Raw genomic sequence first — 27,415 nt, 5'->3', positions numbered from 1 at the left:
CAAGATGTATAGTGATTGTAAGAATCCTGTGTATTCAGTTGTAAGAACCTATGTAAAAAAATAATCATAAAAGAAAGGCATTGTGGCCGAGAGCATCCTCTTCCAATGATAAAATTATGTGGTTAGATTATTAGGTGGATATTTACAAAGGTGGTCAGAGGGTTATAGAAAATACCAGCATGTTCTACTTGCGCCATTGAGGGTATTAAATCATTACCCCCTATGCTACCACTTCATAACTGGTAATCCAGGATAAGGAATTTGATTAATTTTGAACAGTTTAAATCAGTATGTAATTGGATAGGAAACTCAAGAAAAGAGGGACGAACATTCTTGTATGGTGGGGAAACATTATATACCTATCCCTATGCCTGTGTTTGCTATGAGTGCAATTACATATTATTTGTTTCATATTTATATTGCAATAAGTACAGATTAAGGAAGGAGTATATGTTATAAGGGTGGATAAGAATCAAAATAATATCATCTCATAGATTAATAAACCAAATTGATGTAAGCTTGAAGTTTTCTTTAATTCCCTTTAGCCTTGATCTCGCAAACATAACATAACACAAAATGGCCTAAAAGATGGGGGAATGGATCAAAACTGTATATTGGTCACAAGCTACCATGTGTTCTAATATATATATATATGTTACAGTAAGAACACGTACCTAGGGATTACGCGTAATCCCTGAATGTTTCAGTGAATACGCATAATCCCCGTTTCACTAACCTAACCTAACCTAACCTTAGGTTAGTGAAACGGGAATTACGCGTATTCACTGAAACATTCAGGGATTATGCGTAATCCCTAGGTACGTGTTCTTACTGTAACATATACATATATTTAGCTTTGTGACTGGGATGGTGGCAGCAAAGCATAATAACCATCTTGTGATTACTAATCAAAACAATCCAAATTAATGTAGGATTTCCCAATCAACACTGTATAACTATATTTGAATAACTGTCCTTCTCATCCATGGTGCTTGGGATTGGACATTATTTTATGAAGGTGTACTATACATCTCGACCATCTATTCATTCATAATCAAATATAGTTGCCTAATTTGATCATTACACATATGACACTACACCCATGTTTCACTGAATGGAATACTTGTACCCCTACATTGGCTGGCAACAATCCCTGAGCCCTCCCACAGATCTTTCTGGGAAGATACTTTGGACTGTTTCCATCACTAGCTGAAAGTACTAGTCAGAGGAGAACAGTTGTGGACTGTCAGGTCTCATGTGTGAAAAGGTGTAAGAAATATAGCTGATTACTGACAAAACTGACCAAACCGACAAAAAAACGACAAAACCGAAAAAAAAAAAAACGACAAAGCCCAAACAAGGACAGTTTTTGCTTAAATGCACAATTCTATATATATGGTTGCATTATTTGACATATTTTCTTTAAAATATGTGACTTACATGTAATTTGATAAAAGAGAAGTCATATTTCTAGCCTCTGCAAAATTACCCACCACAGCTACGCATAACGTCCGACTCACTAAATACCAACAAAACCCAAACAAGGACGGTTTTTGCTCAAATGCACAATTTTATATAAAAACTAGAATACGGTTGCATTATTTGACCTATTTTCTTTATAATGTGTGATTTCCATGTAATTTGATCAAACAGAAGTTACGTTTTTATCCTCTGCAAAATTACCGACCACAGCTATGATTCGTCCAGCCCGCCATCTATGATCACTGGTGGTATGGATCAAACTACACTTTATTAAGTTTCTTACTATTGTGTTATTAGTGTAATAGACTGCATATAGTTGAATTATTTAAACTATTTTCTTTAAAATGTGTGATTTTCATGTAATTTGACCAAAGAGAAATTATGTTTTTAGCTTCTGAAGAATGACCAACCACAGCTACAAATACTGCAACAAATTAGCATATGGTTGCATTATTTGAACTATTTTCTTTAAAATGTGTGATTTTCATGTAATTTTACCAAGGAGAAGTTACATTTTTATCCTCTGCAAAATTACCAACCACAGCTACGAATACCATCCAGCCTGCCATCACTGGTGGTATGGATCAAACTTCACTCTATTAAGAAATACTATTTTGTTATTAGTGTAATAGACTGCATATAGTTGAATTATTTGAACTATTTTCTTTACAAGGTGTGATTTTCATGTAATTTGATCTAAGAGAAATTGTTTTTATCCTCTGCAAAATTATCGACCACAGTTATGATTTGTCCAGCACGCCATCTATGATCACTGGTGGTATGGATCAAACTACACTTTATTAAGTTTCTTACTATTGTGTTATTAGTGTAATAGATTGCATATAGTTGAATTATTTGAACTATTTTCTTTAAAATGTGTGAAGTTTGATCCATATCAGCAATGATCATAGATGGTGGGCTGGACGAATCGTAGCTGTGGTTGGTAATTTTGCAGAGGATAAAAACATAACTTCTCTTTGATCAAATTACATGAAAATCATATATTTTAAAGAAAATAGTTCAAATAATGCATCCATATGCTAATTTGTTACGGTATTCGTAGCTGTGGTCGGTCATATTACAGAGGCTAAAACATAACTTCTCTTTGGTCAAATTAGATGAAAATTGTGCATTTCAGCAAAAACCGTCCTTGTTTGGGTTTTGTCGTTTTTTTGTTGGTTTGGTCAGTTTTGCCAGTAAATAGTGAGACCCGTTTAGATCTCCATAATTCTTGTGCTTATTATATGAACAAATACCCAGAGAAAGGGAAGATCATATTTGCCAGACTGGCAAAGACAAATTGCCAAGAATCTTATATTCTCTGAGATACACAGCATACCTTCACATGCAGTCTCACAAATTTAGGACACTGCAGATACTTGCATCTCTTGCACAGAGAAAAGTAAAAGTAAAAAGTTTACCTACATATGATCATATATTCTCCTTTAGATTAAAGTCCAGATTTATAAAACTACTTTTTTAAGAACTGCTGTTTATGGTTTACACCTAAAGAACATCAGTACATCCAATTTCTACTTAAACATCTCAGTTAAACAGTTCTGGTTAGAGATGAAACTTATCTATATTATTATTGGTCTACAACTCACGATAAATAAAAAATATTTCCCTTATATCTTAATACCATATAATCACATTTCAATGTAATCATAACACTTTGAATATATCTAAAACATTTTACAGTAACCGATCAATAGATCTTTTATCTCTTTTTATTGGGTGACAAGTGGTTGATTGATAAAGTTGTAGGTTCAAATGTCAACACATATCAACTTACCAACACCAGAGGCATTTCGAGTTTTTAATTGTTCTGCAAGCTCAATAACTTTTCTCCAATTGGCTTCTTCTCTACTTTTCTCTATGTCAGCCTCTATACGATTCCCGCGCCCACTTTTGCCTGACATTTTGACAACTCTTCGAAATGACTAACAACAAAAAAAAGTAACTGCAGACGATGTGATTTCGTTCGAATGTGAATGAAATTGAAGTGTTTACATTTCCTCGCGTTCGATATCGAGCAGATTTTTCAACTTTTTCACACCGTTTTAGATACGATATTCTTAGATTCCTTCTTTTAAATATAAAATGTTACAGAAGGGTTGATCAGGATAATCAATCTTAAGTGTCATCTTAAAATTTGACAGGTGACTGGATTAAAATGTTAGTAATGTCGTTAAATGTGTACTGAATATGTTGGATAACATTGGTAAGTCATTGTTTTCAAATTTATCATAGTTGGTTACAAAATTTTACTATATAAATCGTAGATATAAAAGTGTCAGTTTGTGGCCTTTATTAGCGTCATTATTAACTTCGAACCGCGGAGGGCTATCTAATGATCCATGCCATGGATGGAAGAGTGGGAAAATGAGTAAAACTGACATGACATTTTCATGATTTTGATTTTCATTTTTATTTTATGCTTTTGAGAAATAACTCTTAATACTGAGTTTGTGGAGACAAATCACTAAATGGTAGTAGTACTATTCAATTTCTAAAACTATATAAAACGCTGGCCTTTATCATCTTCCCACAATGATTTTTACCATCTTGATCTTCACCACCCTATGATCCCCTCCCTGGACGGACAACTCGTCCACAAAACTGCAAAGTAGGACAACTCGTCCACAGGAATATGGACATCTCGTCCAATGACTTTTTTTTAAGAATAATAAACATAATTTGCAGAACAATAAAATTTTATTTACATGTATATACAGAATACAGGTGTGTAATACAGAATAAATATTAATATACAAGTGTAAGGTCTAGATGTTGGGCTTGCCACCCCTCACATATGTTGTTTGTGCGTGGGTCATTGTTGAGGGTGGCGTGATGTTAGTTCCACTGCTCAGGTAGGAACATCGGTGGAGTGAGCCGAAGCCGAACTGGTTGGATGACTCTGCCTGGGGTGGGGGTGACTCGGCGCTGGTGGCGGAGGTGGCCGGAGACGTAAGTGGAGTCGAAATACTCCACTAAGGCTGCTGCTTCGTTGGGCATGGTGGACCGCACCCGAAATGTTTCATGCCTTCATGGACGTCCTCAGTAGGAAGAAAGGCCAGGGCATCCAGCTGGCCGCAGAAGAGCCGGAACTCGTCGTCTGACTCGTACAGGTTCTTGAGACCCAGGCCCTGGATCTGCCTCCAAATAGACTGGCTGAGGTGGTAGAAACAGAACCGGACCTGGATCTCCTCTCCAAACACTGCACGAAGGCCCAGCTCCACTGGCCTCTCGAAGTCCACGATGACGGTGCTGGGGTCGCAGCCATGCTGTTCGAGAACACGGAAGAGCTCCTCATAGGTGGTCTGCGTCTTGTGCTGGAGCAAGGCAAAGGCCAGAGGAAAGTAGCCTTCACCGATGCGACCTTTGACGATGTACAGTTGGGTGAACAGTCTGGGAGCGACTGAGAACGTGCCATCCATACACCAGTCGTCACAGGCTGCGAGCTGCTCTAGATGACCAGGGGAGGCGAAGACGATGATGCGCTCATCAGCTGCAGGACCGTTGTCGTAGAGGAGGTTGGAAGCCCAGGGGCCTGTGATGTCCAACTCTTGAAGGGACTGCGGATCCTTTGGACGGTGAGCAGCACGGACACGCCGAAGGACACGCTTGCTGGTGTCCGGCCTTGGCATGCGTGCCTTGACCTGATCATCAAGCTCTCTAACGGTGAAGCTGAGGATGTTGTTGGGGCAGTCGTTGGTGGTAGCAGCCTTCCTCTTCATATATTGGCGAGCTTGCTCCATATCACATCTCACACGGTCTGCAATGTGGCTGTGCTCACCAACAAGCCTATGGTCACTAAGGCTCTTGGTGGTCTTCAAGCGGCACTGCATTTGACATCACGTTGGATACAGCGCCAGACAACTTCATCAGCTGACTTGGAAACATGTTTCTTAGTGTACATGAATCCATCCAGAAGAATCTTTTGAGCACCTCTCTGCGTTGTTACAACCTGAAGCTCAGCTGACATGATTGAGTAACTACATGAGTAAAACTGACATGACAAGCTAGCTTTATATACAGAACTGAGGTGTGACTGAGCCAGTTGAGGTGTGATAGAGGTGTGACAAGCTCTTTTTGAGCATAGTTGGGGGTAAATATTAGGTGTAAATATGATAGAGTTGTGATTATTTCTTTTTTATCATAGTTGGAGCTATTCTAGGGTGTTAAAATAAGCATGTCCATAACATTTATAAACACATCTATTACTTACCAAAATATACCATCTAAAGCAAATTTTAATGAAATAACATGAAATATCATTAAAAAAAGGTAATAAAATAATTTTCTAAAAGTTTTTTGAAATCTTGTCCGTGGACGAGTTGACCACCCATGGTGGTGTCTGTGGACAAGTTGTCCTACTTTGCAGTTTTGTGGACGAGTTGTCCATGGACGAGATGTCCGTGTACGAGTTGTCCTACAATCGATCCCCTCTACAGTCTGCACCTAAGTGAAGTCTTACCTGATAGACTCCACTGATAAGGATACCAGTCAACTGCACAGGGCTCTAATAGAGTAGTCCAGTTTATGATATTTCCACTGAGGCCAACTTAACTAATTGCCTGATTTAGGTATTTGTGATTTGTCTCACCCGCTCGCACAACAGTTTACTTACTTATTTGGTTTACTTGGTTTACTTGGTGGAGTTTTGAGGGCAGTCCTCACAGCCATAGTGGTCTACCACTGCTGCCAGTCCTGCTGTCCCTCCTCACAAGGGCCAGTTGGTCTGGTATTGTGTTTGAAGAATACCTTCTGATGGCGGGGTAGCCTGTCACTGGGGGCTCATCTGGCACCTTCTGTAGGAAGTTGTCCAGTGCATGCTTGAAGCTGTCCACTTAGCATTTGGTTTTCTCTCTCACCTCTTTTGGGAGGGCGTTGAAGATTTTTGGACCCTCGTGACCTTGGCTAGATGCCAGTAGGGTCTTTAGCCTTCCCAGGGCTCTTGGTGGGAGAGTTTGTCTCTCACACTTACGCCCATGCCTTACACTGTGGTACGGCTTGATTGTTGAGGGTATGGGGTCCGGAACAAGGCCTTCTAGGATTTTCCATGTATAAATGGCCCTATATCTTTCTCTCCTCCTTTGTTGGGAGTAGAGACCCATTGCTCCCAGGCAATCCCAATAATTGAGATCTTTCATCCCTTTGGTGTGCCTGGTGTAGTTCCTTTGGACAGCTTCAAGCTTCTAGATGTCTTTGTGCTTGTGTAGTGACCAGAGTTGGCTACAGTAGTCCAGGATTGGTTGGATAAGCGCCTTCCAGAGGGTAAGCATTACTTGCACCTCTCTTGAGGAGAAAGTCCTTAGTACCCAGCTGGCCATCCCTGGCCATCTCTTTTCACTGACTGCGTGATGTGGTGTTGGAAAGTGGCGTCATCACTTAGGTGGATGCCCAGGCATTTAGAATGGGTTTTGGGTGTGATTTTTATGCCTCTTTCCGTGTGTAGTTCAGTGTTGTCTTTGATGCCTTGGTTTGTGCCATATTTCAAGACCTCAAACTTCTCTTCATTGAATTGCATGTTGCTGTCATTGGCCCATGCATATGCTGTGTTGAGATCATCTTGTAGATGGTGCACGTCCCCCCTTCCCCGCACTGCACGGTTGATGTGGGTATCATTGGCAAAAGACAGGAGGGTTGAGTCCACTCTCCTGTTTATGTCATTCATATGAATAAGGAACAGGTGGGGGCCGAGGACAGAGCCTTGTGGTACTCCGCTTATTACTTTGGTATCACTGGACTTCACACCATCGACTGCGACTGTCTGTGTACAGTCTGTCAGGAAGTTGTGAAGCCATACTCCTAGCTTCCCTGAGATTCCTAGATCTTTTGCCTTGTGGAGGAGGACACTGTGGTCCACCTTGTCAAAGGCTTTTGCGAAGTCTAGAAATACTACGTCAACATTCTTCCCTTCTGACAGGTTCTGTAGTAGCCAGTCGTAGTGTACTAGTAGGTTTGAGAGGCAGGACCGACCTTTTCTGAAACCATACTGATTCTCTTTGATGAAGTGTTTCACTTCAAGGTGTGTGAACAGTTTGTCCCTTATGCATTTCTCGATTACCTTGATAATGTGGGACGTGAAGGCAACTGGTCGATAGTTCTTTGGCAAGGTCCGATCTCCTCCTTTATATATTGGGCTTATAATGGCTTGCTTTAGTAGTGCCGGAATCTCCCCTTTGTCTAAGGTGGATAGCCACAACATATGGATTGGGATCGCTAGGACCTCGCTGCATTTTGTATATTTTTTATATCTAACAACTCCAACAACTCTTCTTAGTAATGTTTCTTGTGGAAATTGATAGCCAAGGATGGAAAAAAAATCATTCTTGCACTTCTCACGATCCACCATTTTGTCTCACCCTCTCGTAAAATAATTTGCATATTTTGGTATTATTTTAGTTGTGCATACCCACACAATATAGCATTAGAAAATTAAATATTAATTTTATAAATTATAATACATGAACGTAACATGCGATTTTCTTGGCGGAAATAAAATAACAAAAAGCCTTGCTACAAGCAAATTTATTAACGAACAAAGCTGCTAGGATACGGTATGGATGTCATGCCAGTCCAGTCACTACCAGACAACAGCTTTCACATTGTAGACCAGGTGTTCTCCAACTCCAGGTGACGTTAATAAGCACTGTTACAAAGATGATAAGGATTCCTTGGACATTTTGAGAGAACATGAGGTTCTGTCATCGTCTGTTAATTGCCCGAGGTCCAATGATAATCAGCATCAGTGATAATGACGATGACCTGGATGATCTTTAGAATTTGAAGTACCAAATTACTAAACATTGGTTAGGTTATATAGGTTAGGTTAGAATAGACTAATTTATCCTTTCATTTTTTTGACCTTGGCACCTATCAAAACAAACATGGCATATTATTCAACCACCATGACTTTGTTAGAAAATAGGTTTTAGCAACTTTTTTGTTATTGATTTCCACCAAGAAAATTGCATATTACGTTGGTCTATTATAATTTACAAAATTAATAATTAATTTTCTATTGCTATATTGCATAGGTGTGTACAACTAAAATTTTACACATATTTTTTTTTATATCTATACTATAACACTCCAAAAGCTCTTCTTAGTAATTTTTTTCCTGTAAATTGATAATAAGGAATGGTGGGAAAATTTCTGCAACCCTCCCACTACCTGTCACTGAAGTGGTGTATATCTGTCCCTGCACGCATTTTCAGGTTAGATAAGGTAAGGTAGGTTTGGTAGGTAGGTTAAGTTAGAATAGGAAGAAAAACATGTTTCACGAATAAATAACTCTCAACAAAAATGGCACTTTGGTGCAGGATAGTGGGAAGGTAGTGGTAATTATCTTTTTCCCATCCCTTAGTAAAAATGTTCAGCAAGATACATTACTAAGAAAAGTTGTTGGAGTTGTTATAGTATAGAAACAAAAAATATACAAATTGCTGTGCATGTGAGTGAGACAAAACTTCACAAATTATGAGATTTCTAGAAGAGGTCTATTACCACAGTATTTTTTCTATTCTAGATTAACTCACCTAATCAGTTATGCCAACTTTTCCTAAATGAGGGCCTTCCAGAAATGTATGGTATGCATGATATAATTTTTGGAGGCTGCATAATGAGAAGTATGATGGGGGTTACTAGGCTAGATAGAGTGAGAAATGAGGAGGTGAGGAGAACAGGGGTGGAAAGGGAGCTGGGAGATAGGGTTGATGAAAGAGTATTAGGATGGTTTAGACACATGGAAAGAACGAGTGAAGAAAGACTAGTAAAAGAGGTATGGTAGGCAGATGTGGAGGGCGTGAACATGAAGGGACGTCCTAGAATGAGATGGATGGATGGGGTGAAGGGGGCTTTGGGGAAGAGGGGAATGTCTGTTGAGGAAGGACAGGAGTGGACAGAAGACAGGGGTGAATGGAGAATGGGGGTGAGGTAGTATGTGTGAGCAAAATTTGATGCAGCCCGAAGGGATTTTTTCCTGTCTTCTCCTTTTATGCATGGGGGGACAGAGAGGGGGGGGTCGCCGATTTAATGAAGCAGCCTTGCTGTGGATGTGCTGTGACTTGCGACACTGCTTCTGACCCAGGGCAGTGGACAAGGTGCAGGGATGATCCGTCATCCAGGAGGTGTTAAGGTGGGAGGGAGGGTGGAGGGGAGTGGAGTGTATTTAGGGATGGAATGGGTGAGAATGATTTTATGCCTTTTTCTTTTTAGCTACCTCCCTTGTAAGGGGGGAAAAGCCTTGGTATATGTATGTATGTACATAATGTAATGTATATAATGTGCATGTGCTTTCTTTGGTCATTCACATAAATAAAGATGATGGAAAGAAACCATGCCTCCTGGCTACTACAGTGGTGGTGCATTAGCTTTGTAAAAATGAGGTTGGCAGATTGAGTCTCATTTTGGCCTGTGAGCTTAAGCTGTTTACTGAGGAGGTTACTGCTGTGGCTGGGCACCATGGTGGGAGGGTTGAGGCTTGCCTCAGCAGATGGTTGGGAGCCTGCCATGGTGTCTGTTCAAACCCTTACCATGGCGCAGAGTTTAGGAAAGGCACCCACTCTTGAGTAGTGGCCCCCAACTGCTCTTCACCTCAGGACTTGAGGTGACTTGGGCATCATTGTGTATGTGTGAGACATCAGCTTCCTTTGGGTATCATCATTGCAGTGGCATACTGTGGACACTGTCTTCTGCATTCATATGTGAACAGTTCCAGACCACTGACAAGGTTGAGGTCTGAGTGGGTACCAGCCCTGCAAACACACATACACATAAAAAAAAAGGGAGAGAAGAGGAAGTGAATGTCATATTTTACTTAAGAAATTAGACATTTGTCACTGCAACTCAGATTGTTCCCCAACCAGCTAGTGTTAACACAGCAAATTAAATTATTAACACCAATAAAGATGTTATTTCCACCAAAATTCACTCACTTTACCCCTATCCAGAGAAAAAAAAATCAAGATACAAATCAACATCAGAGTTGCATGAATCACCATAAAGCATTGATTTCTGACTTTATTGAGGGGTGGGGTGTGCCTCTGCAGGAATTTTACTTAGTTTGTAACTAGGGCAAACATAAATTAGCAAGAGGTTGATAGATAAGTGTGGCAAAAAAGGCACATAGAGTGTGCCAAATACAAAGTGTGAGCTGAGGATATTTTAGGGTATTGAGGGGAAGACCAAGAATGAGATGGATGGATGGCATGGAAGTAAGTCTTTAAGGAGAGAGGTTGCAGAAAGTGGGTAGTTTTAAGTATTTATGGGCACATGTAACAGGGAATGGAGGAGTAGGAGTGGAGGGAAACTAGAGTGGGGGAAGCAAGAAAATGTCTTAAGGGAATGAAAAGTGTCATGAGAAATAGGTACAGTATCTGGGGATGAACACACAGAGAAAATTGTATGAAGGGGTGATTGTGCATATGACTCTGTATGAGGGAGATACTTGGAGTGTAAGGCAGGCAGAAAGGAACAATTTAAATTTGTTTGAGATGAAGTTTTTAAGAAGTAATATGGGGTTGTGAGGATGAACAGAGTGAGAAATGAGGAGAAGAGCAGGGGTCGAAACAGAGCTGGCATATAAGGTTGATCAAAGAATACTGGGATGGTTTGGGCATATGACAAGAATGAATGAGGAGAGACTAGAGAGAGGAGCATAAAGAGTGTGGAAAACAGGTGGATAAAGTAAATTTGGGAAGACTGAGATGGGATGGGGTGAAGGGGGCCTTGTTAAGCAGGGAAGGGAGAAGGCAAGAGATAGGTGTGAGTGGAGAGTTGTTATGAATAGTTGATAAACTGATATGGTTCAGTGAGTTTTTTTTTTTTTTTTCTTCTTTTATCTCATCACTTGTGGATGAGGAGGAAAAGTTGTCATGTAATGAAACAGTGGGTTTATACAAGCTTTGGTTGTCAGGACCTGTGTCTTGGTGCATTGCTTCTGACCCAGGCAGCAGGTGGGGGGGGGGTCAGGGATGGCCCTTCATTGATAAGGAGCTAAGATAAAAGGGAAAACATATGGATCTGGGATGGGTGAAGGGTGGATGCATACCTATAATGGCTATCTACCTTATAACAAGGAAACGGCCTTTTTGGTATATAGTATATAGTATAGGTTTCAGGACCAAGAATCTAGGATATTCCAAGTCAGGTATAATTGGTGCCTAGTGGAGTTAGGTAGACTCAGAAGTCCAATATCTTATTTGGATCAGGCTTGTAGTTATGGATTGTGGTACTTGGGTCTGATTATAACACTGATGACATCAATTATTACCCTCTATGGAGAGGGTGGGCAGTTGTACTGGTGCTAGTATTGTAGATTGTTCTCAAGTTTTGGAAGGACCTTTTTGCTGTGCTTATAAAGACATTTTGCAGAGCAAGGCAGGAGTCCAATGGAGAGATTCTGGTTTTGGGAGGGCTGTTGCTCCCTCCTTATTGTCATTTTGTTGTTGTTGTTGTTGTTCTTCTTCTTCTTCTTCTTCTTCTTCTTCTTCTTCTCCTCCTCCTCCTCCTCCTCCTCCTCCTCCTCCTCCTCCTCCTCCTCCTCCTCCTCCTCCACATGGGGAGAACAGAGCAGATCCTGAATAGGGCTGCTCAGTCATGCAGGTTGCTGCCAGGCTGTGTTACTTTCTATTCCTTTAACAGTATAATCACTTGGTGACTAAGGGCTTGCAGAGATCACCTTCATGAACCATTGTCATAGGACTTGTGGTTGTTAGTTGGAAAAGTAAACTTATTGTTAATGGAAGAGAAGATTGATGATGACTGAATATACTTTCATGTCTTGATAACTGCCTCACCCTTGGCAACTCCCAGGTGGGAATAAGTTCTGGGAAGTACCACCTGGAGGGGGTGGGGCAGTAGTTGGTTCTCCTTTTCTAGGTGTCCAGTCCTTGAGTATCGCTTCAAGATCCTACTATCCTCTTCTTAGTAGGGAGATGAGGTGAAAAGAGTTGCAGGACCTCAAAACAAGAATCATAACAGGTTCAAGATACTTGGAAGAATTAACCTATGCTCTCCAGTTATTGTATTAGTTTGATGTAAATAGTTTAGTATGAGGCAAAATGGTGCCTTATCCTTTTCAGTCTTGGAAACCACACTTCACCTAATAAATGTCTTGGCATAAAATGAAAATGTAAACTGTAAGGTATGTCCCAAGGTCAATCACATTTAGATAGTTTGAGCCCTTCAACATTTGACCCGTCAGTTAGCTAAATAAAATAATTTGACAAAATCACTAATGTATTCCAGTGACCAGTGGCATCTTGTGGTGGTCCTGCAAGATGGACAACAGAGTTGCCCATTTTCAAAACCCATCAACTCTCTCACCTCCATCAAGAGATTTCTATTAACCTTATCTGTATTTCTTACACTTTTTCACACTTGCAAAGCTGACAGCCAACAACTGCTTCCCCCAACCTGCTATTTTCAGCCAATGACATAGAAATAGTCCTGCAGGGTTCTGTATTGGCTCCAATAATGTTTGCCATATATATAAATGACATGGGTGAAGGTGTGGAATGTTATATGAACTTCTTTGCAGATGATCCAAAACTACTAAAGAAAGTAAGTACAGAGGAAGATTGTGAATCCCTACAAAATTACCTGGACAAAGTCTGGGAATGGAGTAAAAAATGTAAAGTGAACTTCAACATCAAGAAATGTAGTATAATGGAATGTGGAAAAAGTAAAAATAGAATATTGGGACAATATAAAATTGGTACAAAGGAAGTTAAAAAAATTAACTCGGAAAGGGACCTAGGAGTAATTATCAGCAAAGACATGGCACCTGACAAACATATCAACAAAATAATCAGAAAAATATTCAATTTACTAAGATCAATGAAAGTGGCCTTTGACTACTTGGATGAAGAAATAGTATAGAATATATTAGTTACATTGATAAGACCAAGATTGGAGTATGCTGTGACACTATGGACACCCAGTACTAAAAAGAATATCAAGAAATTAGGAAGAATTCAAAGAGCAACGGCAAAGATGGCACCAGCACTCTCCAAATTGATATATAAACAAAGATTGGCCAAACTCGAGCTACCAACCCTGGTACAAAGAAGAGAAAGAGGAACTTTACTAACCATCTACAGAATTATGGAAGGAATGGAAGTCCTTGATAGAGATGATTTATTAAAGTGGGATAAAAGAAAAACAAGAGGATATGAAAAGAAACTTAAAATGGATAGTTGTAAAAGAGATCTGAAAAAAAATAGTTTTCCACACAGAGTGGTGGATATCTGGAACAAATTGAATGAGGAAACAGTGTAAAAACTATACAAGAATTTAAGATCAAACTGGATACTGAAAGATACAAAAGCGGGTCACTATGAGCATAGCACTCTTCCCATAAACAGTATGTGCAAACACTATACAAGATTTTAAGATAAAACTTGATGCGGAGAGATACAAAGATGGGTCACCGCAAGCATAGCTCCCCTCCCGTATATTACAACTAGGTAAATACACCAATACAACACTGACAACAGTCCAAATTTTCTTTCCAGAGAAATCTGTGGAAGGGTCCAAGGACCATTGCCAGCTACTGTGAATATGCAGGTTTTCCACTCAGTGAAATTTTAGGCAACAATTGTTTATTATGTATTCTATTGTACTTAAAGTTGAGTGAGGGTTGAATTTATTCATATAGAATCTATAGATAATGTCAGGTAAACACATTCTCATAACTCCTTTTTTTCAGCATAAAGCAGTCATTCTTTTAAAGTATAACTACCCTCTTCTCACAAGTTAAGAAGTCACCACAGGCAAGGAAGTTTCTGCTAACAGCACTAAGACGAGCAGTTGCCGTCAGTGTGCAACAAAAAATCTGACCTATATATCTCAAGAAAGACGATATTTCATGACCAATGTAGGAAGAAATGCATTCATATCAATCCTCTCCAGGCAGTATTGTATATTATTTTTGCATCTTCCATCTGCTCAACTCAATCTCTTGTCAAAGGGATTCTTCATTTGTGGTCTCAACCAAACATGGAGAAACTCAATTATCTTCAAGTAATGGGATTGGTAATTCCCATCAGACAGAAGGAGTTTCATGGTTTTTACAGGTGTGTTATTGTATTTACATGTTTTTATTTCTGTATTGAATAATTTTTTATGATAAACTGAACTTTATGTACATAATTACACAATTGAATTTAGTTTCAATTTTGTACAATTCTTTGTAGTTTTCAGATATTCATCTTGGGAAAGAAGCAGATAGTCAGTACTTAGAAGAAATTAAAGAGTTTGTTGAAAATACTATTAAAACCATCAATCCAGCTGTTGTATTACTGACTGGTATGTAACTTTGTGTTTCAAGGTTTGCATAATATTTTTTGTATCTAAGATTCTTATGTGTATCATTATTTTGGTGGATGAAAATAAGTAGTTTCTGATGCTACACTTGATATTCAAAGGATGAAACAGAGGTACTGCTAAATTGACCAGTGTCCTTGATCAATAAAATAGCCAAAATGTGTGAATAAATTGTAAAAGACAGATGAAGGAAATATGTTTATCTATATACCACAAGCTTTTTCCCCTATATAGGGAAGTAGCCAAGTCAAAGGCACATACCTTCTCCCACCCACTTCACTCCTATCCACCACCCTTTTCCCCCTCTCATCTTAGCTCCTCATGGATAATGGGTCATCCCTGTATCCTGCCCACTGCCCTGGGTCAGAAGCAGTGCAGCAAGACAGTATATCACACAACAAGGATGCTTCACTTAATTGGTGACCCCCCCCCCCCCCACTACATCCCCTAATGCAGAAAAAGAGAAGATGGGTAGAAATCACTTCCAGGTTGCATCAAACTATCATTCACATATAAGCACTTCCTACCCCCACATCCCCATGCCCCTCCCTTCTTTGCATAACAGTATTGTCTAGATATACTCACTATCCACTCATCCATCTCCTTCCTTCTCCCTTGCTCAAAAGACATTATCCTCTTTCACAATGCCCTTTCTCCCCATCTATCCATCTCATCCTCAGTTATCCCCTGAAGTTCACTCCCTCCACCTCTGCCTTCTGCACTTCATTTACTAATCTTTCATCATCCATTCTTTCCATGTGTCCAAACCATCCCAATAATCTTTCATCTGCCCTATCTGCCATCTCCTTTTCCACTCCTGCTCTCCTCTTCACCTCCTCATTTCTCACTCTATCCAACCTAGTAATGCCTAATATACTTCTGAGACATTTCATCTCAAACACATTTAAACTTTTCCTCTCTGCCTCTCGTAAATTTCAAGTCTCTCCCCCATACAGTGCTGTCGGCACAATCACCCCTTCATACAATCTCTTTTTTGCATCCATTCCCAGATGCCTATTTATCAAAACACTTTTTAATCCCTCGAGGTATTTACTTGCTTCTCTCAATTTACAGTTTACCTCCACCTCAACTTCTCCCTTTCCTACCACATGTGACCCCAAATACCTAAAGCTATCCACTTCCTGCAGCCTCTCTTCTTTCAGACTTCAACTCACTGCCATCCTCTACTTTTGTACATCTCATTACCTTGTTTTTACCCATATTTAACTTCAATTTTCTCCTATTGCATACCTTTCCAAACTCAATCACCAACTCCCTTAATCCCTCCTCTGACCCTGCCACAAGTGCTGTTTTATCAGCAAACAACAACTGGCTCACCTATTATTCTCCATTTTCTTTAACCATCTCCAATCCCCTGTCCATTTCCCTTACCTTTACCTTCCATACCACCCCATCCATGTACACATTGAACAGCCATGGCAATATGACATGTCTCTAGTGAAGTTCCACTTTTACCTCAAACCACTCACTTCTTCTATTTCCCATTCTAACACAGGCTCTATTACTCTTGTAAAAACTCTTGACTGCTCTTAACAGTTTTCCCTCAATCCCATGTATCTGCAAAACCTTCTAGTGCCTTCCTGTCTACCCTGTCATAAACCTTTTCTGAATCTATAAATGCCCAAAAACATTCTTACCTTTTCTTAAAGCTTTCTCACATATCTGCCTTACCACAAAATCTGGTCCATGCAACCTTTACCTTTCATAAACTCACATTGTTCCCCGCCAATTACTCCCTCTGTTACTCTTTGAATTGTCTCACTTAAAACCCTCTTATAAGCCTTCCTACACTCAACAAACTGAACCCTCTGAAACTACAAATAATGAAATGCTTAAATGAAAAAGGAGTCTTGACTGATGCAATGAATGAAATACTTAAAAGAAAAGGGAATTTTTATTGACACAATGAATGAAATACTTGAAAGAAAAAGGAATCTTGATTGAGAATCAATTTTGATTTAGAAAAGGAAATTTTGTGGAACCAACCAGCTAAATTTTTACTTGACCATGATTAAAGTGATGCATAAAAGAGGTAGAAGGACCAGTGATATGTGTCTGTATGTGGTAATCCAGTAAGATGGACAACAAAGCTGCCCATTTTCAAAGCCTGTCAATCCTCTCACCTCCATCACGAGGTACAGGACTGACACTAGTTCTCCAGACTGGGGCCCAAGAACTCTCTGTATCAATTTCAGCTGTATTTCTTACATTTTTTCACACATGGAAAACAAACAACTGGTGATATTCCCCTTTCCCTGCCACTTTCAGCCAGTGACATAGAAATAGTTCCACAAAATAATAGGCAAGTCTTGGAAGTTAGCACAAGATAATGATGACAATGATGATATGGTTTAACATCACAAACTCTCCCATACCAGGAAACTAGGATAGTACCTCATACAAAGGATTATATAGTGTGGAATTTAATTAACCATGTCCTTGGAACAACTTTGCTGGTGGGGTTTGAACTGCCATCCCCTCAACCTTTACTGCAAGTAACACTGTCCTAACCTGCTCAGCCAGGAAGTGAAAGAGAAGTTAGAAATATTTGGATTTGGAAAGATGTGAATGAAGAGGAATGTGCGAAGACACAGAAATTCACAGAGGAAACCAAAATAGAAGTTGAAATGGAGGGGGGGGGACTTTTTTTTTTTTTTTTTTTGAGAGAGAGAGAGAGAGAGTTATCAGTCAGAATGTGAGAAAATTGTTAAAAGAAAAAAACAACAACGAGAGGGCAGTATTGCAAAGGAAACACTACAAGAAAACTTGAAATAGCCTGTGCTGTTGTAGATGGTTTACTATTGGCCAGGTTGGGGGTAAATAACTACTTGAGGATAAATGAGCCTGGTATTTTATGTTTACTGGATGTCTGACTTAAATTTTTTTTATCTACAGTTGAGTAACAGTAGATGCACCTCCTGGAGAAGAAACAGAGAAGACAAAATGGGTGGAAGGGTTATGGTTGTTATAAGAAGTGATATAAAGGTGGAAGAAGCAAATGTGTGTGAAGGCAAAGCTGAAATAATCCACCTGAAAATTAAAACTAAAGAGCAGAATATTAGATTTCATGGTGGCATATGACCATCCACCCCCGAAGACAAGAGCTTGGAATGAAGCTGAATATTAAGAAATGTTGGACACAATTCTTCTAAAGAAAATTATTGAATTAAGTAACACTTTAATCCTTATTGGAGACTTTCATTGCAGTGAGGTCAACTGGGGGGAATGGGAAACAAGTGGCAGAGCAGATTCCTGGGGAAATGCCCTTTTAAGTATAGCAATGGAGAACACAATGACCCAGTGAGTAAAGGAAGTGACTTGGTAAGAGGAGATGACATTAAAACAAAATTAGATTTACAACTAACCAAAGAGCCAAACATCATCAACTCCTTGAACTACCTTTGCTCCATAAGAAAAAGTGACCATGTAACCATTGAATTTATGCGGGATGAGGAAATAGAGCCAAGGAATGAATTACAGTGTCGAGGGAGACTCGATTTTGGGAAGGTAGATTACTTAGGGTTGAAGAAATTCATTTGAGAAGCAGGACTGGGAGGAATTCATGAATACCACAGGGATAATGAGGAAATGGGAAATTTTCCTTGACATGTACAACCTGGGAGTGAACAAACATGTGCCAAATATTAGTGAAAAGAGAAACATGACTGGTTTAACAAATGGTGATTGCAAAAAACAACAAAAAACAACAACAGGGACATGGCTTGTGGAAAATGCAAGAAGAGAAGAAACAATAAAGCAAAAGAAGCTAGAAATGACTATACAAGAATCTACTGGGAGGAAGAAAGTAATTTTGAAAAATGTGCTGTAGATAAATGCAAAGATGAACTGAAACTGTTTTACAAGTTTATAAATTATAAATTGAGGCACAAGAAAGTAATCACCAAGCTATTAGTGGGTGGTGAGGTCTTTAAGGAGGCCTCAGCTCAGGCAAAAATAATGAAAGTTTTTAATCTGTCTTCACAATGAAGAACAGTTTTTTGGAGGAAAACGAGAGTAGCAAAAATTCAGGTATGGAATACATAATTATAGAAGTCAGGTAAGTACTCAATCTTGGGTTATTGGATGTGACAATAGCTTAAGGACCTGATGGGATCAGTATGACTGACCAGCACAATAGAGAAATTATGTGAAAGGATTGGAAAAGATTGATGAACTAAATATCTTGAAGAGGTGAACATTCTGTCAGACAGTCAGTTTGGGTTTATATCTGGAAGGTCATGTATATTGAAACATTTAAGCTTTTACTTAAGAGTAAGTGATGTGCTGCAAAAGAGAGAGGGGTGGGTGGACTGTGTATTTAGACTTAGAGAAGGCTTTTGATAAATAAAAAAAACTTTTGTTATTGGGTCTTGTCTCTACTTATCATACCTGGCATTAAATTTATTTATGATTTTAAATTGAGCTATGTTTTTTGTGGACTACTACAGGAGTTAACATATCTGTATGGTAAACTGTCTTTCTTGATATCATTTTAATGTGTACTTCCATCATGAAAACATAATAAACTTGTGATTTTCTAATTTATTATTTTTTGTTGAGGTTTTCATAAAGTTACTTTTTTATTTAAGGTGATGTAACAAATAATGTTGCCAATTATGGTATGACATTATCACAGATCTCAGAAGATTGGAGACACTATGAAAATTTACAGAAAAGTATATCTACACTGCCAAGTACATTGCTCTGGCTTGATTTACCTGGAAATCATGGTAATAGTCTAAAAACTACATGTACTCATAGTATGGATTGATATTCAAATGCACTAAATGATATATTGATGCTCATCACATTGTAATTCCTGTACCCATGTTTTGGTTCTAGATATATTTGACGATCCACATCACACAAATTTTATGAAGTTTACAATGCTGAATCATCTTAAGAATGATATACATGGCCTGCCAGTGCAGAGAGTAAAGAACAATGGAAGAAACTACACCTTCATTGCACTGGATGCATCCATCAACCCAGGCATCAGAGCTCATCATTTTTTGGGTCATGTATCGTTAGAAAAATACCACCAGTTACAGAAGACTGCTAAAGGTAAGATAATTTATTGTATTGTATGACATAATAGATGAACTTTTCTGAAAAATTGGCTAAATTAGTTGCCCTGCATCTTACATGTGAAGTTGAGGCCTCCCTTAGGCTAATTTGTCTCCAATGCTTGCTGCTGTAACCTATAATCTTACCCCAGACAGTCACTTCTACTTAGCCTCTTCCATACAATGATGCCTACATAGGTCTCATGAAGTGCAAGAGGGTATACAAGGATGGTAGCATTGGTTTCCTGATTATATTTATTTTGTAGTCGTAGCTGAGTGACCCGTGACCCCCGAACTGGCTTGATTGCATTTTTTTTTATTTGTTATTACTCAGATTGAAAGAGAATGAGTAAATTAGCAGTGATTTTATATTTTATAATGCAAGTATTGTGATACATTGTCATACATCAGGTATCCGATGCTGCGCACAAGAATTTGACTCGTATTGAAGAGGTGATCTGGACACCATAATAACAATGATATCCAAATGACCTTATTATTTTAATCCTTTTTGCTAATATATACAAAATTTTCTACATATTAGTGAAAATTACTGTTTTATTACAATTGCTGCAAAAAAAAATTATACTAAGGGCTTTTCCCCAGAGTCAGAGGCATAAATCCAATCCCACCTATTTCATTCCCACATAATTCACTCCCATTCACCACCCTTCCCTCCCTCTTTTATAAAAAAAAATATATATATATATATATATATATATCTATATATATATATATATATATATATATATATATATATATATATATATATATATATCAAGTAACGTAGATGTCGTAACACGAGTAAAATAAAAATTAAACCCACTCTCGGGGAAAGATAAGCTGAGATACAGAGTAAACTGTATATTTCAACCACTAGCTGTGGTCCTCTTCAGCAGTTACAATTATTTCTTTTTCAATTTGTGCCTCAATTTTTAATCATTCCATTTCCACTTCTATCTCTAATCTTCTTAACATGATCTGGGGATCTGTTTCTTGAATGCTGTGAATATGACTTAAGGCATCCTTTTCTAATATGTCCTCTTAAACTAAATTTTTAACTAACTCTTGAAAAAGATCCTTCTTTTTCCTCTTAAATCTAACTCTCTATTGTATACTGTGGCAATGTTAACTAATTGAGCTTTTGTAGCTTCTAACACATAAATGGAGGGATTATCCACAAATTGTTTCTTGAAAGACATTTTTCCACAAAAATGTAATCCTAGCGAGCAGTTTAATCACTACCTGAAGTCTTTTCATCTTGCCAAGGTCACCAATTATCTTGTCACAACTTACCTATGGGCCAGGCTAGTCGCGACACGAAAGATAAAAAAAAAAGTTATGGCTGTGTGCAGTTCAGACAAATGACAGAGAGTTCAGGCAGCATAATTAAACTCTTTGTTAAAATTAAATATTGTTACACTGACAAAATAGCACATAAAAGTAACTAAACATAGAAGAATAATAACATATTACATATGGCAAAATTATTTAGAGATATATTACCAATTGTTGAGGTTGTAAGATTCACGTATGAATAGGTGGGCAACACTAGTCTAGTTTATGTAGACTATGGGTCACTCCAAGCTCCAACCGTCGAAAGTGGGGATGAGTGGGCGGTTGAGGTGAATGATAACTTCTGGTATAGGCAGCTTCTGGTAGTGGTTTGAGATGAACTGATTGCCTGGAAGGGGAAGATTCATGGAGTTTCTTCTGGTATGATAAGCTTCTGGTAATCAGGAACAGATAATAATTGATGAGAAGAACAGAAGAGTCATGTCACATGTAGTCAAGCAGCAATCTGGATACTGTTCGATGAATTTGAATAATGAAAGTTGGCAACACTTCATTTTGAAGGCGGCCAATAATTATCGTCAAAAGGACTTGTTTATTGGAGTTGTTGTAAATTGAGAATCTGTAGATAATTCTACGTAGACTCAAATGGGCCTTGGACTTCAGTTTCTTTTCTTCTCTTTCTGCTATGACTTCTGTTGACTTCTGCCGACTTTTGACTTCTGTGATCTCTGTTTTCTGTCAGAGTGCTCTGCTATGCTCTGCTTCAGTTGTCCTAGGCCCTGCCCCTTTTATACTAAGAGAAAGGGAGCCAACATTTCACATATTGCCAAATGAATCCAAAATAGATCGTTCGAAGATCCTTAGCCAATGGGAAGAGTGTGAGCTTGTCCTGCTCAAATCAGTGACGTTCCTGCCTTGAGTTACCTGTAAGCAGACGTTTAGGTTGTGTTCCAACAGACTTGGTAATGTGTAGTTATGAACAAGCATAAGATACATAATTTTTTATATTAATGACATAAATTCATGCCAGGCATGTCATAAAATTACAAACAAAAGACTATTCACACAAGGGCATGACACAGCACAACCACAGAATTCTACTCATATTGAAGATGTGACACAAGATGGTAGGTGGTAGGTTCATGTAGATATTCAAGTGCATACTGTTGGTGTTTTTCTTTTGCATTCAGTTAGTGGTGCTATTGTCATGTAATGAGATGAAAAGATGTATTTACCTAGTTCTATTTTACGGGAAGGGGAGCTACACTTGTGGTGTCCAGTCTTTATATCTTACAGTGTCTAGTTTGCTATTAAATTTGTATATAGTTTTTGCACACACTGTTGTTTCATCCAGTTTGTTCCAGACATCCACCACTCTGTGTGGATTTTTTTTTTTTTTTTTTTTCTTTTTTTAGTCTTCTATAACTGTCCTTTTTGAATATTTCATGTCCCCTTGTATTTCTCTTATCTCAATTTAGTACGAGGGTTGCTCCAAAATTAATGCCTCCTATTTTTTAACTCAAAAAGTTGTAAAGCTATGAAGACGGGAGTGGCACCATTAAAACGAGCAACCTTTTGTGCTCCAGAATTTATTTTTCTACGTAGTCACCACCATTCTCAATGCACTTTTGCCATTGATGAACAAGAGCCTTGATGCCTTGGCTGTAAGTCAGCGCCTGCTGAGGCGGTCCATTTTTCATGGCTGTACATACATACATATACCAAGGCTTTTTCCCCCTTCCAAGGGAGGTAGCCAAAAAGGGAAAGGCATAAAAACACTCCCACCCATTTCATCCCTAAATACCCTCCACACCCCTCCCACCCTTCCTCTCATCTGAGCACCTCCTGGATGATGGGTCATCCCTGCACCCTGCCCACCGCCCTGGGTCAGAAGCAGTGTCGCAAGACACAGTACATCATGGCTGTGATTACGGTATTGTTGTCGGGAAAACACTGCCCATATAATGTGTCCTTCAGAGGTCCAAACAAGTGGAAGTCTGACAGTACCAGGTCAGGACTATACGGTGGGTGAGACAGCACTGTCCAGCTGAACTTTGTCACACATTCTGTGGTCTTCAAACTTGTGTGTGGCCTGGTGTTGTGTCGCAAACAGAATGTTCCCCTTTTCCCTGGCCCACATCCAACTCACATTTCATTCATGTTATCCGCTGATCAGCACGGATGAGTTGACCGAGGCACACTTTATTTTCTGGGGTGGTGGCTGTGCATGGGCGTCTGGAGCGCACTTTGTCACTCACATCTCTGTCACCACTCTGAAATTGACGAACCCATCTCCTAACTGTGCTGATATCAACTACATCGGTTTTGTAAACGTTCACCAGGCACCAGTGAATGGTGATTGGTTCAATTTTTTTCTGCATGGAGGAATTCAATGACACATCTCTGCTTCTGATGCACGTCCATGACAGGGATTGCTTTCTTAGAGTATCACACCATCAATATCTGCAACAGAGAGATGAAACTTTCAGGTCATGAGTGCATAAGTTCAGTCATCATTACAATGCAATTTGCAATACCCTCGGATCCCTTCGGGCGGAATAAAAAGATAGGAGGCATTACTTTTGAAACAACCCTCGTAAGTCTTCTATAAGGACTTCCATGCCTTTCATGATTCTATAGATGGTTAGCAAGTGTCCTCTTTCTCTTCTTTGTTCCAGAGTCAGTAATTTCAGTTTTGACAATCTCTCCTCATATGAAAGTGTTGGGGCTATCTTCATATTTGCTCTCTTGATTCCTTCAATTTTCTTTGTATTCTTTTTGGTACTGGGTGACCATAGTGTTGCAGCATACTCCAGTCTAGGCCTTATCAGTGTGACTAGTATTTTCTTCACTATTTCTTTGTCCAAGTAGGTAAAAACCACCTTTATTGATCTTAGCAAGTTATAGGGTTCTCCAACAATTTTGTTTATCTGGTTATCAAGAGACATGTGCATTTGTGAGGATTACTTCCAGGTCTTTTTCAGGTCCCACTTTCTTTACTTCCTTTATATTGATTTGATATTGTGATATATATATATATATATATATATATATATATGATGTAAGCGGAATAGGAAACACAGGAGTCTTAGTCTTGAGTTTATTCCTGACTAGTTTCGCAGGTATGCTTTTTCAAGGGAATATGTGTACAAACGGGCTGTGGGCATTATATACATGGGGTGGACCTCACCACCTCTCCGAGTTGCCATAGTTGGTGGCGAATGTGAACATCACATTGTGGCTCACGTAACAATGAAGACATTTTTACAATTAAATATGATAACACTAATACCAAAGAAATTATTAATAGAAAATGTAACAATAGTAATGATAACGATGAAGATGAATATTTAATTAATAATATTAACAATAATAACAAAAATGATAGTAGCAATATAGGAAATAATAACAATAAAATAAGAGTAATAATAATAAAAACAAAAACAATAATAAAAATAAAAATAAAAATAAAAATGATAATACTAATAACCAAGAAATAAAAATTATTAATAGTAATTATGACAATAATAGTGAAAACAATGATAATAAAAACGAAAAATTAATTAAATATTTAAATAGTAACAATAATAATAATAAAGATAATGAAAGTAATAATAATAAAGATGGTAATAATAAAAATAAAAATGTAATGATAAAATTATAAATATAATGATAGAAATAATAAATAATAGTTATAATAACAATGATAATAATAATAGTGTTGTGTTGTATTATTACCATCTTTATTATTATTGCTTTCATTATCTTTATTATTATTATTGTTATTATTATTGTTACTATTTAAATATTTAATTAATTTTTCGTTTTTATTATCATTGTTTTCACTATTATTGTCATAATTACTATTAATAATTTTTATTTCTTGGTTATTAGTATTATCATTTTTATTTTTATTTTTATTTTTATTATTGTTTTTATTATTATTACTCTTATTTCATTGTTATTATTTCCTATATTGCTACTATCATTTTTGTTATTATTGTTAATATTATTAATTAAATATTTATCTTCATCGTTATCATTACTATTGTTACATTTTCTATTAATAATTTCTTTGGTATTAGTGTTATCATATTTAATTGTAAAAATGTCTTCATTGTTACGTGAGCCACAATGTGATGTTCACATTCGCCACCAACTATGGCAACTCGGAGAGGTGGTGAGGTCCACCCCATGTATATAATGCCCACAGCCCGTTTGTACACATATTCCTTTGAAAAAGCATACCTGCGAAACTAGTCAGGAATAAACTCAAGACTAAGACTCCTGTGTTTCCTATTCCGCTTACATCAACCTGTCAGAATGTCTCAACATATATATATATATATATATATATATATATATATTTTTTTTACTTTTTCCAAATTCCATTATGCTACATTTCTTGATGTTGAAGTCCACTTCCCACTTCTGACTCCATTTCCAAACCTTGTTCAGATCTCTCTGCAGCAATTCACAATCCTTTTCAGTATTCACTTTCCTCAGCAATTTTGTGTCATCTGCAAAGAAGCTCATGTAACATTCCACATCTTCATCCATGTCATTCACATAAATAGCAAACATTATTGGAGCCAATACTGATCCCTGTGGAACTCCACTAATCACCTCTTCCCAAGTTGAACTCTTTTCTCTGAGCACTACCCTCATTTTCCTTCCATGCAAGAAATCCTCCATCCAGTTCAGTAGTTTACCTTGTATCCCTCCTATGGTTTCCAGTTTTCTTAGTATTTTTTTTTATGTGGTACTTTGTAAGTCTAGGAAAGCACAATCAGCCCATCTGTCCATTTCTTGTACTATATCTATTAGTCTTGAGTAGAAACAAATCAAATTTGTGGTACATCATCTTCCCTGTGATTGAGGGCTCTTGCTTAGAACAGTGTGGCTATCTTTTTCATGTGTGGATCTATTATGGAGATTTTGGTTTGTGGGTACAAATGTTCTATTTGGATTGTTTTGATTAGTATAGTTATTCTGAATGCTTTGTTTTGTGTAGTTTGTTAGGTGTCTTAAGTTTTCTTGATTGTAGGAAACCATACTGTTGAAGCAGTCATGTGGTTGTTCTTATGGGCTGTTTGTGCAGTTTCTTTTTTTTCTATCAAAACTTGTATGTGCCAGTGATTTTAGAATGTTGAGTTTCTTGTTCTTACTAATTTTCAATGTTAGAGTATGTGCATATTAACAGTGAGGCCTAGAATTTTAAGGCTTTGGTCCAGTGGAAGAAGTTGGCCATTCAATTTTAATGTAGGAGGTTTCTTTTCATCCCTGGTAGTTGGTTGTTCTGGTATAATTTGCACTCTCCACCAGTTAAGAAATTTGTTAGTCATTTCTAGTCATTGTTGTGGATGTTAGATTTTTTTTATAGGATATACTTATGGACTGTTAGATACATTTATGTCTGCTGCCACTTTTACTGATCTTTCTGGTGTTACTTTCTTGTTAGATCCCCTTACTGGGGTATCATCATGCTGAGGCATGGACTCTATGGTGATACACAGTATTGTAGGGACTGTTTTTGGGGTGCCCCTACAGACCAGAACCACACATCATTTGTCTCTGTTAGAGTAAAATCTCTTCTTCTATGAATGGTGAGATGCTTTTGTACAAATGTTGCTCCCTTCAAGCTATTTTTACCACTTTGCAAAAGAGAACCATGGAAACAAATTCATGGACTCTGTTGCAAATTGTTTAGTGGAAATGTGAAGAATTTATTTCTTAAGTATTGAATGCTACTAGGTTTTCTGTATCCCAATCAGTTTTAAATGATAGATCTGAAGCAAGGCAATCTGTAGTCGTTCTCTTAGTAGTTTGGAGCTCACCTTGAGAAAGATTTCAGCTTCATGTCATAAAAGATATTGTGTTATTCATGTAAAAGATTCTCTTAGTAGTTTGGAGCTCACCTTGAGGAAGATTTCAGCTTCACATCATAAAAGATATTGTGTTATTCATGTAAAAGGTAGCAAGAGATTTTGCTGAAAAGGTTGATTATGAATTGGAGAATCCCTTATAATGGTGAAGGAACCCTTGGTGTATAGATAGATAGGTATAGACATAGCCTAGTGGGATACATGCTATTGTGTTGTTGTTGTTATGGACTGTAGTTTACCAGTGCTCCTATCCTTGTGGACAGGATAGAAGTATTGATAAACTGCAGCCCATACCTGGAAATTGAAATAAAAAAAACATAGTGGCTA

At 38.0% G+C, this 27,415-nt stretch overlaps 2 protein-coding genes and 1 pseudogene across 9 annotated transcripts in view; 1 reads left to right on the top strand and 2 right to left on the bottom strand.

Annotated features, from left to right (window-relative positions):
* The window catches only part of Ttc7 (tetratricopeptide repeat domain 7), a 512,658-nt gene extending 509,203 nt beyond the window's left edge, over positions 1–3,455 (bottom strand). For all 4 annotated transcript variants that reach the window (XM_076200670.1, XM_076200754.1, XM_076200841.1 and 1 more), the window contains exon 1: positions 3,278–3,455. In XM_076200670.1, the coding sequence (XP_076056785.1) occupies positions 3,278–3,404 (127 nt within the window). In that variant the 5' untranslated portion in view covers positions 3,405–3,455. The remainder of the gene's footprint in view (positions 1–3,277) is intronic.
* A 42-nt stretch (positions 3,456–3,497) lies between these two features.
* Positions 3,498–27,415, top strand: part of LOC143034220 (transmembrane protein 62-like) — a 68,706-nt gene continuing 44,788 nt past the window's right edge. The window contains exons 1-6 of one of the 5 annotated variants that reach the window (XM_076200227.1): positions 3,504–3,706; positions 14,010–14,061; positions 14,204–14,570; positions 14,691–14,802; positions 19,431–19,571; positions 19,684–19,905. In XM_076200227.1, the coding sequence (XP_076056342.1) occupies positions 14,382–14,570; positions 14,691–14,802; positions 19,431–19,571; positions 19,684–19,905 (664 nt within the window). In that variant the 5' untranslated portion in view covers positions 3,504–3,706; positions 14,010–14,061; positions 14,204–14,381. Of the gene's footprint in view, positions 3,707–14,009; positions 14,062–14,203; positions 14,571–14,690; positions 14,803–19,430; positions 19,572–19,683; positions 19,906–27,415 lie in introns of all 5 variants that reach the window. The other 4 variants (XM_076200269.1, XM_076200435.1, XM_076200350.1 and 1 more) reach the window with 4 other exon arrangements.
* LOC143030707 (uncharacterized) lies at positions 3,930–5,473 on the bottom strand (annotated as a pseudogene).

The sequence above is a fragment of the Oratosquilla oratoria genome, chromosome 1 (genome assembly GCF_046742065.1).
Source record: "Oratosquilla oratoria isolate Oo_2021 chromosome 1, ASM4674206v1, whole genome shotgun sequence".
Taxonomy (NCBI): domain Eukaryota; kingdom Metazoa; phylum Arthropoda; class Malacostraca; order Stomatopoda; family Squillidae; genus Oratosquilla; species Oratosquilla oratoria.
This window is presented reverse-complemented; position numbering and strand designations above follow the sequence as displayed.